At 43.0% G+C, this 13886-nt stretch overlaps 1 protein-coding gene and 1 long non-coding RNA gene across 4 annotated transcripts in view; one reads left to right on the top strand and one right to left on the bottom strand.

Annotated features, from left to right (window-relative positions):
- FAM65B (family with sequence similarity 65, member B) overlaps positions 1-9611 on the top strand; it is a 57615-nt gene extending 48004 nt beyond the window's left edge. Inside the window, exons 15-22 of one of the 2 annotated variants that reach the window (XM_025147283.3) lie at positions 937-1105; positions 1726-1861; positions 2740-2901; positions 3593-3751; positions 4770-4972; positions 5570-5653; positions 6446-6536; positions 7990-9611. In XM_025147283.3, the coding sequence (XP_025003051.2) occupies positions 937-1105; positions 1726-1861; positions 2740-2901; positions 3593-3751; positions 4770-4972; positions 5570-5653; positions 6446-6536; positions 7990-8090 (1105 nt within the window). In that variant the 3' untranslated portion in view covers positions 8091-9611. Of the gene's footprint in view, positions 1-936; positions 1106-1725; positions 1862-2739; positions 2902-3592; positions 3752-4769; positions 4973-5569; positions 5654-6445; positions 6537-7989 lie in introns of those variants that run through there. The other variant, XM_040684568.2, reaches the window with a different exon arrangement.
- On the bottom strand, positions 1098-12325 carry LOC107052675. Of its 2 annotated transcripts, XR_005855993.2 has the most exons (5): positions 11841-12325; positions 5271-5418; positions 2628-2911; positions 2399-2542; positions 1098-2090 (listed from the first exon to the last, which is right to left on the bottom strand). It is a non-coding gene; the product is annotated as an uncharacterized LOC107052675 (long non-coding RNA). The 2 variants fall into 2 exon arrangements; XR_006936320.1 differs by lacking the exon at positions 5271-5418 and having other exon boundaries at positions 11841-12272.
- Positions 12326-13886: the final 1561 nt, after the last annotated feature.

Raw genomic sequence — 13886 nt, forward strand, 5'->3', positions numbered from 1 at the left:
TTCCCGCTCAGAGATATGGTGGGAAGAAAATCTCAGGAAATTGGGTATTCTGAGCTTAGGTCATTGATTTAAAGATTTGGCTTTGGGCAGGCACTTCAGCATGATTTTAACTTAAGCAGAAGAAATTGAGGTTAGTTGCAAACTAACTTGGAACCCAACTGGAATCTCGAAGTAGAAGTTAAAATCTCATTTTTCCCCCTGGGCTCATCCCAGACGGTGTGGATTCCAGCTTCCACTTTTAGCTGCGTGTGACTCAGTGTAAGGATCGCAGGCGCTGACGCTCCTAGACCTGCAGCCAAGCACACTTGCAGCCTGGGGACCAACCTTGGGCTTTGTATTTAAACGCAGGGAGGACCATTTGTACAAGACGAAGTTGGAAATAATGATTTAAAACACAGCGAGAACAGCTTTACGCTCTTACAGAAACTACTGGCAAACTAAGCTGTACACAGTGTGCCTAAAACAGCCTATGAAAATATCATGTCCCTTATTCCAGCAGTGGTTTTCCTTTCTTTCTGCAATGACCATTAAATTTGGCACCAGGAAGATGCTGATAGCCTACATCTGCTCTCAGCAGCTCAGTACTTGAGATGACACAAACTGCAACGCTGCTTCTTCTGGACTAACACGGGAGATGATTTACTGAGAAATGGGTGTTTACTCCCAATGTTTGTGCCTCTATGTGACAGCAAGGTTACAGACACTTGCTGGTGCAGACACCACGTTGTTCAAGGCCTGTCCCTACCATGCTTCACGTACCACTGCTCACGTGGGACATGATGTCTTCATCACCATGTTTCTGGCTTTCTGAGGGCTATGTGGTCCCAGGGCGCTGCTTTCAGCTCTGCTCCGTGCTCGTTGCCCATCTCTGAGTGAGCGTGTGTCTGTCTGCCCGGGCAGCCACAGCCCCACACTGACCTCCTCCTCCCTCTGCAGTTACAGGACTGAGCACCCCGAAGCCAGGGGCCACCTCAGCGAAGCCCTGACTGAGGACACAGGGGTCGGCACCAGCGTTGCTGGCAGCCCTCTTCCCCTGACCACAGGAAGCGACAGCCTCGATATAACCATAGTTAAGCACTTGCAGTACTGCACACAGCTCATCCAGGTACCGAGCCCGGCTCATTTCTGCATTATATTTTTACATTTTTGTGGGTGTAAATGGTTTGGCAAGGCCAGCGAGTGCTGGGATGGCTGTGGTGGCAGTGGGAGCCTCCCCTCCTGGTATTCTTCACCCCCACCACAACAGTCACAGCATTTTGGAGCGGACTCTTCAACTTGAGATATAATCAGCATTTTTTCCCAGAAGCCCACTGGAGCAATGCAGAACAACCCTAATTCCAGTACCCTTAGCACTGAGCTGGACACTCCACTGACTCACGAGTATGAGAAAAAGGGAGTTTTTGGCTCATATACAAGAGCTCACAGTAAATATGCAGCTGAGGGAGGCAGGCTTGAACTCTGTCCAGGTTTGATATGAATGATGTTGGACTGCTGAAGGAAATGCAGATGTCAGCAGCGGGGCGTATTGGCCATGGGAAAGCACCAAACACAGGCAGCTGGGCAGGGGATCGGAGCCAAAACAAAGCAGAGCAACAAGAAATATTTGATAATTCCAGGCAAAGAATTTGCCATCTCATTTCTTCAGGTGCCAGGTGTTTCAGAGGTTTAAGTTTTGTTTTGAGGTTTCAAAATGACTCGTCTTCCTTTCCATCTTGTCTCCATTAGCAAATTGTCTTCTCCGGTAAAACACCATTTGTGACAAGAGACCTCCTTGATAAGCTGTCCAGGCAGACTCTTGTAATGGAGAATATTGCAGAGATCAGCACCGAGAACTTGGGAAGCATCACCTCCCTTACCGATGGTAAGAGGCACATTAGGGGTCTTCCTTCTGAAAAGGGCTGGTTTGGGCAGCGGGCCTGCTGAAATAACCATCGTGACTGCAGGGAGTGCCACCATAGCAGGAGATAACTCACAAATGGATGTAGCAGTCGCTGAAGTTGGTCAGGAACCTTATTCATAGCATCGTAGAATCCTTAGAGTTGGAAGGGATCTATCTCCCTTCCAAGGGAGGGCCATCTAGTCCAGCTCCCCTGCAACGAACAGGGACACCACAGCTAGATCAGGTTGCCCAGGCCTTATCCAGCCTCACCTTATTCTGTCTTAAGTACTGCTATTCAGAAATAAGCAGGTGAGGAAAGAAAGGGCTGTACTGATCCTTATCCTGCTTGACATGCAGAAGGTGGGCAGGGGTAGCTGCAGGAATGGGGTGGGGATGCTGCCACTTCTGCAGTCAAACTTGTCCTCCACCTCTTTCCTGAGGAAAGCCAAGATCTGCCTTATGCTACAGGAGTCATAATACAACTCCTCAAACAGTTTATCCCAAAATGGAGTAACTTACCCAAGGCTACAGAGCAGTGCTTGGACAAGGACCAGTCTCATGCAGACCATTCATTTCCCCTAGTATTTCCCCTAGTAATTCATGGTATTCAAAGAGATGAGACATCAGTGTCCAGAACTGGATCGGGAGCAGATTTTCTCACATCTTTTGGGAAACAGAAACAACACATCACAAACTTGGGGTCAGCACGTGACCACCTCTGTGAAGGTAGTGACACAGGGTGACCTACCTTCCATCAGCGAGATGGAGTGGATGTCCTCCACACCTATCACATTTCCCTTTAGGAAGACAACGCACTGAGCACAACTTTGTTTCACCTTTCATTTTGTCTTCTCCCTCAGCAATCCCAGAGTTCCACAAGAAGCTGTCGCTGCTGGCTTTCTGGATGAAGTGTACTGGTCCTTCAGGAGTCTATCACACGACTGCAGACAAGATGATGAAGCAGCTGGATATCAATTTTGCTGCCACTGTGAATGAGGAATGTCCAGGGCTTGCAGAAACAGGTACCTCCTGCTGCAAAAAAAGTTATTTGTCATCAAAATGGAGAACAGTTTTGTACTGGGCTTTACTCGGCTTTCATTGCTTTGTTTTCCAATCCCTTGGAGGTCTGTTTGGGCATGGCTCCAAGATGTTATTTGAAAACTAATGCAACAAATTCTTGGAACAATTTCGGCCTGAAATAATCAGATCGGAATAGGAGAAAAAAATGAAAAGAAATCATTGTTTAAAGGCATATGAGGTAATCGGAAAGTGCGTTCCCAAATACAGATTTGAAAGTGATACAGTGCAGTAGGAATCCTCTCCATTTTATACAATCATTAAGGTTGGAAAAGACCACTAAGATCATCTAGTCCAACCATAATGTGCTTATATATAATGTCCATGTCCCATTACAGTTCACTGGCATGAAATGTGTACAAATTCAAGTGCGTCTGTCTGAATATAGGTTTCTGTTTGGGGTTGGATGTACCACTTGTCAAACTGCAGCTCCATTGACTAGCTCTCCCTGGGCAGGAACAGGATGGCTTGCTTAGACTGCAGATGCCCACCCAGGGTGGGGGGGTTTCCTTCCTGCTCCATTCTGCTCCTCTCCAGGACATTCTCAGGCTCACTTTCTGCATGCCACAGACCTGGGCAGGAATGCCAGCAGCTTCTGTTCTCACTAACACATCCTTTTGTCCCTGGTCCCTGCAGTTTTCCGAATCCTGGTATCTCAGATTCTGGACCGGACAGAGCCCGTCCTCTACTCCTCCATGTCTTCAGAGATCATTACAGTCTTTCAGTATTACAACTATTTTGCCAGCCACAGTGTTAATGACCTTGGAAGCTATTTGCTGCAGCTTGCAAAAGAAGGTAGAGTATACAAAATATAGTAGCTAACGGGGATTGCATTGGTGTCCTGATTTTACAAAAGAGCAGGGCAGAGGCAAAGAAATGCCTTGGATACTAAATGTGACTGCACCCCAACAGTTGCCCATATCAAAGGGGAGGAGCTGATGCAGATCCACCCTCAGTCCTTTCTATTTCCACATATGAATACGAAAAAACAGTTAAGTTACTTTTTAGGAAATGGCTGATAGTGCTGAGCCAGTCCCAAGGCCTGGCAAGTTTTCCATGCCCACCGCTTTGGTGGAGTTCCAGTCTTTCATCCTCCTTTATGGAGACAACTCATGAATTCTTTGATTCTATGAAGTGCCGAGATCTTCTCAGGAGCCAAGGGATGACAGCACCTAGGTCACTGGTAGGCTCTGCCTCCAAGACTTAAAGAGAGAAGCAGATGTTCCACAAAGCATGCTAGACTGCAATTCCTGGCAAGTCAAGTTTTCACAGAGTCACAGAATGGCTTGGGTTGGAAGGGACATCAAAGATCATTGAGTTCCAAGACTCTGCTGTGAGCTAGCCTAGATGCAGTTTGAGGAACCTTGTCTAGTTTTCCCTTTTGTTTGGGCTAACTGGAGAGCTTTTAATCAAAAGTCTGGAAGGAAAAAGGCATTTCAGCTCACTTCTGAAACACATCAGCCCTGGCTTTTGATGGGAAACATCAATCTGCCTTGGAAAAACTTCCACAAAAGTGCACTGGAAGTCAATACATTGGCTAGGATATTGATTTTCCCTTCTTACGATGAGAATTTAAGTGACACAGCATCCCATTTAGTCCATCTACTCATATCCTCCTTAAGGAGAACATCTGAGAAACAAGCCCAACCTGAAGCCCAGTTCCCCGTGAAGATACACCACAATGCTGCAATATTCAGATGGGGATTTTTGATTTGTCCTCTGTATATAGTGAGGATTCCCGGTGGGGAAATGAGAAATTTGAAACACGGGAGATAAAAAAAAAGTAACAAAAGCCTTCCCCTTGCACTTCTAGCTTCTGTGGTTCAGATGTTGCAGTCTGTGAAAGATGGAAAACTGCATCAAAATGTGTCCAAAATAAACTCCAACAACCTCCCACCACAGCAAGAAGTTTTGAGAGCTTTGGCTTTACTTCTCAATGAAAACAAAAATGAAGTCAGTGAGACTGTGGCATCACTCCTGACAGCTACTGCAGAAAACAAGCACTTCAGGGAGAAGGTAAGTGGCAGAAAATCACCTGTTGCATAAGGGGCCTGTATAATCATAATGCTTTTTTCTGTCTGTGTGTCTCAGATGTCTACATTTATAAAATAATCGCTCTGACCCTGATTTAAACTGAACCAGAGAGATTTTCCACCTAATTTTTCTGCAAATACTCAGGTTTAATTCTGTCGTTGTGCCAGTCTGCTTCTACCTGTCATTATACTAAACAGGTACTAAACCAGACAGTGCACGTATTTAGCAAGTACTGAACTCTCCAGCTATCTTCCACATCTTGGCTTTTGTGCCAGCCTACCTTAAACCTGGCTTGAAGGCAAGTCCCCAGCATCATCAACACACGAAGATGTAGGTCGCATTTTTTTTCCCAAAGGAAGCTGGCAACTGAGATCTCCCACCTCAGATGTGAGTCTAGCACAGATGATGAAGGCAGGAAATAGGACCATCTTAAACACAGACATTAAAGAGATGAGAGAAAAGGAATGAGAAGAAATTAGGGGTTGACTTCCAGCCATTCGTGACAGACTCCACTCTCTAGCCTGCTGCTCCACACAGTCACAGACATTTTCATGGCTACTCCTCTTTATCTTTTTCCAGGCCTTGATTTATTACTGTGAAGCCCTAACCCAGCCCAACCTCCAGCTGCAGAAAGCAGCCTGCCTGGCTCTAAGATACCTCAAGGTAAGAGACAAGGAGTTTAGTTGTGGTGCTTGGCGTTACTTTAAAGAAAGGACATCTGAGAGGTGAGAATGCAAAATAGAAATTGTAATAGCAGCAGTACTGCTTTTGTTTTGCATTGCTGCACATCGCTTTACAGCTTCCTTGTTTGGGAACAGTTTAGAAGCTTTGTTTTGAAGGAGAGGAAGAAAATAATCCTTTTTTAGGATAAAACTAGCTATAACGCATGCAGATTGCAGCAGGAGAAGAGATACATAGCTCAATTGTGACACTGCACAGAGAGACTGTAAGAGGAAGTTTAGGCCACGCTACATTATCAGCTCACCTCTGGTACCACTTCTGCACTACTTCCCATAAAAGAAAGGAAAAACAGTTGCTTGCTAACTCAACTGGTACTGGACACAGCAAAAAAATATATACTCCATGCAATAGACCTACAGCAGAGTGATAGTTTCTCCCACATGAAGCTTGAGACATGGGGTTTCTCATCTTAGTGCTGAGGAAAGGTGAGCTGGGTGCTCCAGCAGCTTCCCCTGCACAACCTCCTGGCCAAAGCTAGTGGAGCAGGAGCCCTTCTCATCCTGCATGAAGAGAGGCAGGGCAGAGGGGTGTGCGCGTTGTCACGCAGTTTGGTTTGTGAACCCTTTTAAGACGAGACCAAGGACACAAGATGGCATTTCCATCTGCATAGTGAATGGGAAAGGAAATACAGAGGGTGGTAAATACTCCCATAGGATGTTCTGAAATTAAACCATAATAGGTAGTGTTAATACGATTCTTTTTTCTATTTTCCAGGCTACTGAGAGTATTAAAATGCTGGTCACGCTCTGCCAGTCTGACAATGAAGAGATTAGAAAAGTAGCCTCTGAAACTCTGCTCTCACTTGGTGAGTTGCCTGCTTTACAGCAGCATTTTGTTTTCTTTTTGAACAGAAGTACACGTAAAACATCTGAATTACGCAAGAACAGGTTAAAAGCATATGTTCTTCAAAATTATTCATTCTGAACATCATGAAAAATGGACCAAAAAGAGAGAAATTGAACTATCTGAGTTTGGGGGGGGGAGCAGAAAGGGAAAAATAGCAAAGGAAAAGTTGACAAAAGAGATCTACTTCATAATAACTTTATGCTTGAAAAACAAGTGTAGGCATTCAGTACAACACCTTTTATTAAAGTTATGTAGAAGAACAGTATTTGTGTTCTGCTTCTCCTATGGAGCGTAACCTTTCATCCTTGAGGAGGCAGGACCAGCTCCCCTTCTGCAACATACCACACCCTGTCCTCCTGGGCATCCTCTGCTGTCACCGTACCCTGCACTTCCTAGCTGCCTAAACAGCTTACTGAAACAAATCACACTTGCAAGTGCCATTAGCACCACCAAGCTTTCATTTGAGCTGAATGATCTCCATATGCTTACTGGGACAGATCCTAACCTGCAACAGCTCCTTCACACAGAACCCCGGGCACCTTGCAGAGACCTTCATTTTTCCCTGGGACAACAGCCACCCTGCTCATTAACCTGTAATCTAGCTGTGTACCAGTGTGACTACAACTGTGGCTGCACAGTTTCAGGACCCCAGTACTTAAGTGGCACTCGTCCAGTATTGAAAAAAACAACAAAACTGTATTTTCCTGGCCCATCCTCAACTCTAAGGAAAACTCATAAGTTTTCCTCATGAGTATACATCCATTTCTAATTTTACTTATGCAAATTCATCAAACACACACTCTTCAGTTACCAATTTAGCAGGAACTCACTTTGCTGCCAACATGTTGTTGCTCAGATTCTGAAACATTTAACCCTATGTCACTTGTGTCAACTCTGGGAGATGGTACCATTCTTCTAGATGACGTACAGAGACCTTTTTTGATTGCTAACGGTGAACTCACGATGTGGTTAGACTCATTTCTTAAGAGTGCCAGAAAGCAAGAAGTGGGTGAAAATGCCTAAATTAGAAATGGATAATCATTTGCTTCAAGTATATTACAGCTGCAGCTGAGACACGGAGCACTGCAGGTCATTTAAGTAAGACAGTTGTACAGATACTGTCATCTAGCCACACAAGCCACAGCTGCTACTGTTCTGCTCTAAATAAAACCAGCAACCCACAAGGGCAAATTAAGAAATAGTTGGAACCTTTTTTTTCCAAGTAATCCTTAAGTTAGTCAGACAAGCACACTTAAATTTCCAAGTAATTTCTGAAGTTGCCTTCAACAACGTAAGAAATGTTAAGAGGGAAAGAAGTTACCGGTAACCTTCTAATAGCAGAGAATCCAATGGTTGAAAGGTTGTACGGTTATGGTACATGATGCTATGATGCTTTAACATGTTGTGTTCAGGTGAAGATGGGAGACTGGCCTACGAGCAGCTGGATAAATTCCCTCGGGAATTTGTCAGAGTTGGAAGTCGCCATGGAACCGAATCTGCCACAGCTTTCTAGGAAGAGAACCTGCCTAAGTGGAACAGCCACAAAAGGAGGATGGAGCTGCCATTAAGCATGGGAAGTAGAATGAAGACTTTGAAGCAGTGTCCCAAAACGTAGCAATTCAGCAACATTTTAAAGGAAAAGCAAAATCTAAACATGGCTAAAGAGTTCCTATTGGCTCCTCTCTGCAGCTTATGATGGAACAGCCAGATGAGGCTGAGGAACAATACTTTCTCGACCGCTTTGTACTAAGTAATGCAATTGCAGTTACTCGGCCTCAGCAAACTCCTGTGAGTTTTTAGAGTATGGCATCTTTGTCTATTTTACCGAGCATTAATTACATTTACTTCCTTGAAATGGTCATGAAAACTTGAGACACGTGATGTGTACCTGAAGTGGATGAGTAGGAGGCTACTCGAGCACAACCACAAAGCAGCTTTCTCTCCAATGCTGAACCAAGTACCCACTGCCTCACAGTGTTTCCAGAACCACTCCAGCAGCCCAGGACACCACGGTGCTGTCTCAGTAATGAAATACAGAGTGAGTTTCTTCAAGTTTTGCCTCCAGAAGCAGCACGATGCAAGCCCCAGGAGGTGTCACTTCAGTGACTCATTCTGAATGCCTCTACTGCTCTTTTATTTCCTTTCTCTCAGCCTCCAGCAATGAACCCTCATTAATCCGGAGATTCATGAGGGGGATCAAAGAACCACGTAGGTTTTGAAAAACTAAATGAAAAGGTAAAGCGCATTTATTTATTCCAAGAAGTAGTGATGAATACAGCTAATTACACGAGTCCCCAAAGCCATTCTGTCCTGCAAGTTGCAAGCAGGATTGGATTTCATACACTCTAATTAGTGGAGGATAGCTTCCATAGAATGATTTCAATAAAGAACTGAAACAAACTAAAGCAGACCTCGGAGGCAGTAATAAACAGTGTGAAGTGAACGCATTCACTCCCCCACTGCAAGAATGAAAGACAGTGCTTCAAGCTGTTGATTATGAGCCTGAAGATAACAGAGGAGGTGAACAGAATTTAACAGAAGAGTGTTCCTGTACTGTGTTCATTATGCATGAAATGATATTTAGGTGTCAATTATAGTATCCGAATTTGCATAGACTACATAGAAAAGATTGCAAACAATCCACATCAAAAGGAAGCCTTGAGCGCCAAACACATTGGCAGGCAGAAGTTGTTTTGGTTTTTGTCGGGGTTGGTTTTTTTTTTTATCGTGAATGTTACAACAATGTACATATCTGTATATTTATAAATATATATATTCTTCCTTCAATTAAAAAGGTACATTTTGTACAGTTCAAAATGCTTACTTGTTTACTGAGGGACATAGACTCTTTATACAGAAGGTGGAGTAACCATGTTCTGGTTTTTGTACCACACCTGTCCCATCAGCTGAGTTCTTTCAAGGTGTTCTTTTGTACTGACCTCTGCTTTTTTTTTTTCCTCCCCCTTTAGTTTTGTGGCATTTATTTCCTATCACATTTAAGTTATAATAAAGATTATTTTTTAAGTACTAAGCACATCAGTCCATATGTATAATCTTTCTTTCTACCAGTATCCTCTCCATAGTAAGGCTCACATAACCTTCAAACTACCATGGAAGTCACCCCCCCACTATTGTAGGTAGCTCAGCAGGAACTGCCTACTTGGAAAGGGATTTGGGGCAAACCCCTCTGCAGTTGGTAGCTTAAGTGTAAGCTTGTAGGGAACATTAGTCTCTTCGAGCCTGATCATCACAACATTTTATGATATAAAAAAGTTCAGCTACATTGTGCAAAATTACCTGCTAGATTTCCTGTGGTGAAGAAATAGTTCTTGTTTCATACCATATTAATGTTAAGACTTGGAAGAACATTAAGATCTGAAATATCTACATTTGAGCAAGCAATATACACAGCAAAGAGTACTGGGTGAGAGCAGACAGAACTGCAGCATCTTGAGAAGCATAGAGATGGTACAATACTAGCTCATGTTTTAGTATACACAACTGCTGCAAATTCATTTTGTCTGTTGGCCAAGGGAAGGTAAGCAGCAAGCTGTTTTACTAACAGAAACAGATGCACAGATCAGAAGGGCAGGAAAAATAGAGGGATGAAACAGTAGTGAAAGTGACTGCTCTTAGTTGTATCTCTGCAAGGTGAACAAAAGCACATTAAAAAAAGTTGTAAAGTAAAATGGTATTTCTGAAGCAAGGTGAAGACTGTATCCTCTTAGCATTCCTTCTTTGTTTGCTTCAAGTGTCTGTGCGTGGGCACCCTTCCTCCCATCCCAGAGCATCAGCAAGAAGCATACACTGTTTAAAAAGAAACCAGGAATATTCTTATATTCTTCTGTCAACAGATCCTACATGCAAGACAGAACACCTGTCAGAAGCTTGCTTGGCTACACTTTGTGCATCACAGAGCAGAATGCAAATTTGTTAGGGGAAAATCTATGAAGTCATAAGAGTGTAGGTGTTGCATTCTGAACTGTTGCTTAGATACCAGTTAGTTGAGCTTACTTTGGAGCAAGCATGAGCACCCTAAGTTTCTGGCTACTTCTTGTTTAAGTTCAGAGCAAAACAACTTTGTGTGTCATTCAAAATACATATCGAGAAAAGCCAACAAAATTTGTTCCAGAGGCTCCAAAACCATTATTGTGCTTTCACTGATTACTTTTTACCTGCTGAGATCAAGATCCATCCGAGAGAAACTGGTTTATTTCATCTTCAGATGATTTTGGAATACGGCTCCGACCTGAGGGACACGGAAGTGCCTGAAGATCAAAGAGCCAAAGCTGCAGAGAGCATTGGGTTGCTCACATATACAGGTATTCTATCAAATGGAGTTGATGGCACATACCTGTTTCTGTCTCATTGTAGCTTAACTTACTTTGTTAATGTAAAGCTCATCCACTACACTATTGTAATCGTTAAAAGCCCCATACATACAGCTCACACCAAACAGGTGTGAGAAAATTGTGCCCTCAGACTCAGTGAGGAAATTCACAGAAATCTGAGTGCAAACACTGACACTCATAGTTTAGTTCTCATTGTGCTACAGACTGACAGGCCTGAACCTGGCATGTAGGTGTATAAAGGCTAGAGGTAACTTTAAGCATTAATGTTGTTTTATTTACTTTCTTTCTAAAACAGAAAGTCTTGTCCTAACATGACACATGACAATGCATGGCAAAAAAAAGTCACACTCAGTTTAAGAACTCAACCGAAAAGGAATCTCAGAAGTTTCTACCCTCAGTGTTAGAAATTCTTGAAGTGAACACCTTGAACCTTCTAAAACCCCAGACAAATTAAAACTAGGTTCAGGGCACCCCAGAAAAGTATGTGAAGAAAACAGTTCCTGGACAAAAGTAACTCAGCAGCAGTAGAGACTAAAGAGCTTGCCAGGTAAAGTGCACTCAGGAAGCAAGTTTGCCCAGTGTTTGTATCAGTGGCTTGTTCTTACTTTTTGCCCTTCTTGTGAGCTACCATGGTTTCCACCATGCTGTTAGCGCCACTAGGTTCTGCCCAGTAGATACAGTCACCTACAGCCTCCAGCTACAGCAGCAGAAACAATCTGCCTGCCCAGAGCTTCACATTGCCATCCATAAGGCTCCTCCTGGAACCAGCACGCCTCCAAAAAGCCATCTAATGTAGCTTTGCTCCATGCTGCAGTCAGTTATATACTGATTATTACTTGAAACATTCAAAACAAAGTCTGTAGGATTGTTGGACTGTATACCTATATGCAGACCTCGATTTGCAGTCCTACCTGATGATAGAATCCACAGTGCTCCTCTTCAGCTGGCTTAGGTGTCCCAGAGATATCACTGTCACCATGGGTTTGGCCTTGAACACAACCAATCACATTTCATCACAGTCAGTTGGCAGATCTACAGAGCAGCAGAAAATAGAGTCCTCTTATCATTTCCTCACCATCATCATTTGCTCAACTACCCTGTTATTACATGAATGGAAACATAAGTTAACAATACACAATAATTTCTGAAGAAAGAGCAGGTAACAATGCAATTCAGTCTCAGGAGAAACAGAGCACTAATAACATGAGGGCTTGGTAGATTCTCAAACCTGCTCAAAATCTCAAATTCAGTTCTGAAAACAACCTCAGTTGGCCCTTAAGGAAAAGTAAATGAATACACAGAGTACTTCCTTTGGAAAAAAAACTAAAACCAAAAACTTTTTTTCTTAATTGTATACAGGCTGCAAAGCAAGCTGCAGCACATCAGTGCTGTGGTCACTCAGGTAAGCAATATAGTGCCAAACATCAAGTGATTTTAGTCATCCAACCAAGGAGTTATCTATAAGACAATGCACAGACAAGTCTAATTCACTTGTCTGTGCATTGTCTTAAATACAATAGACTTTTACACCGAGATGATTATTTCTGCTGAGCTTGTCTTCCAGCTAAATCGCTCTTCCTCATATAAGCCCCCTCCGCCCCCATGATTGCTTGTCTCTGCTAGTCCAGGCACAGCTGTTCCTTCCTGAAACACATCCAGACTCACAACACTTCAGTCTTACATACCTGACGTTCCGTCCTCGAGGCATGCACATTTCTACATGGAAAAGTGCCAGGACCCAGTAGACGCATCCCACATCTGGGAAACTTTAAGATCCATCAGCAAAAGATAAGAACTGTGGCTACAGGCTGTACGATGAAGAAGAGTCAGCATGCTGGGCAGGTTACTGCACAAAAGCATTTAGGACTTCTTGGAAAAAAGAAAATCACCTTCTCTAGTTAGGTCTCAGAACTCATAATTTTGCTTTGCATGACAATGTTCTCTGTAATTTAGCTGGATATGAAATGCCTTTGTCTTCAGTGATGTTTTTCAGCTGTTACAGAGCTGCATTTCAGTGGTAAATGAGAGCTTCCTTACATATTTGAACAGAAATAAAAGGTCAGATGTGTAGCAGATTTCATTATAAACCCACGTATAACTTCTACACATTTGACAAGTTCTTCCACACACAAAGTTCTCATACTTTGATAAGGCAACTTTAATGTGTCTGTTTAAAAAAAATGACTTTAGGACAGAAAAAATGAAACAACTATTTTAAGACATTTTTAAACAGCGATGAACGCAGCAGCACAAAGCTCCTGACAGTGCTTCTATAGATTAATATTTCTGATACAACGAGGAGATATTACTTGACCAAGGTCCAATACATCTGCAAGAAAGAGCACATAGAGATTCAGCTTCCAAGCCACAGTTCATCTCTCACAGCTGGTCTTCTCACACAGTGTTTTCCTTCCAGTAACAAAACCAGTTTCTCTGGTACTTGCCACAGTATGCATTGGAGACCTCCAGTGCAAGCATGCTGTATTTACTAACTGATCTGTGTATTTTTAAAGTAAGAGGTGTTCTGTCACAGGCCAGCCAAATGCTGCAGGGTGTGCAGAATACATGAATGACATAATTTACTTAGCACCAAGTCCTTACCAACACAAAGAAGGATCCAAGTAGTCAAAGAACTGTCTTTCCTTTGTTATTTGAATGGAAACAATCAAAAAGCAGCACACGATTTAGATCTAACAAGCATTCTTCTTTGCTGTTTTAATGAAAATGAGACAAATGCAAGATGAAGATGATGCACGTCAACTCCAGGCTTAAAGCATTCTGACAACTGCTTTATGGAGCATTAGAGCTTGTGTTGTAGCAATTAGAAAACATCAAAAAATGAAGAGTTCCAATGGCTGCCTCCACTGGATTGGAATAACTGGCCAAGGAATTAGGCAGGAGAGCTTTATAGCCTTCTGTGGCTCTGAGAAAATGTAAACTATCCCAGATGTTGAAAA

Source organism: Gallus gallus, chromosome 2 (genome assembly GCF_016699485.2).
Source record: "Gallus gallus isolate bGalGal1 chromosome 2, bGalGal1.mat.broiler.GRCg7b, whole genome shotgun sequence".
In the NCBI taxonomy this organism is placed as follows: domain Eukaryota; kingdom Metazoa; phylum Chordata; class Aves; order Galliformes; family Phasianidae; genus Gallus; species Gallus gallus.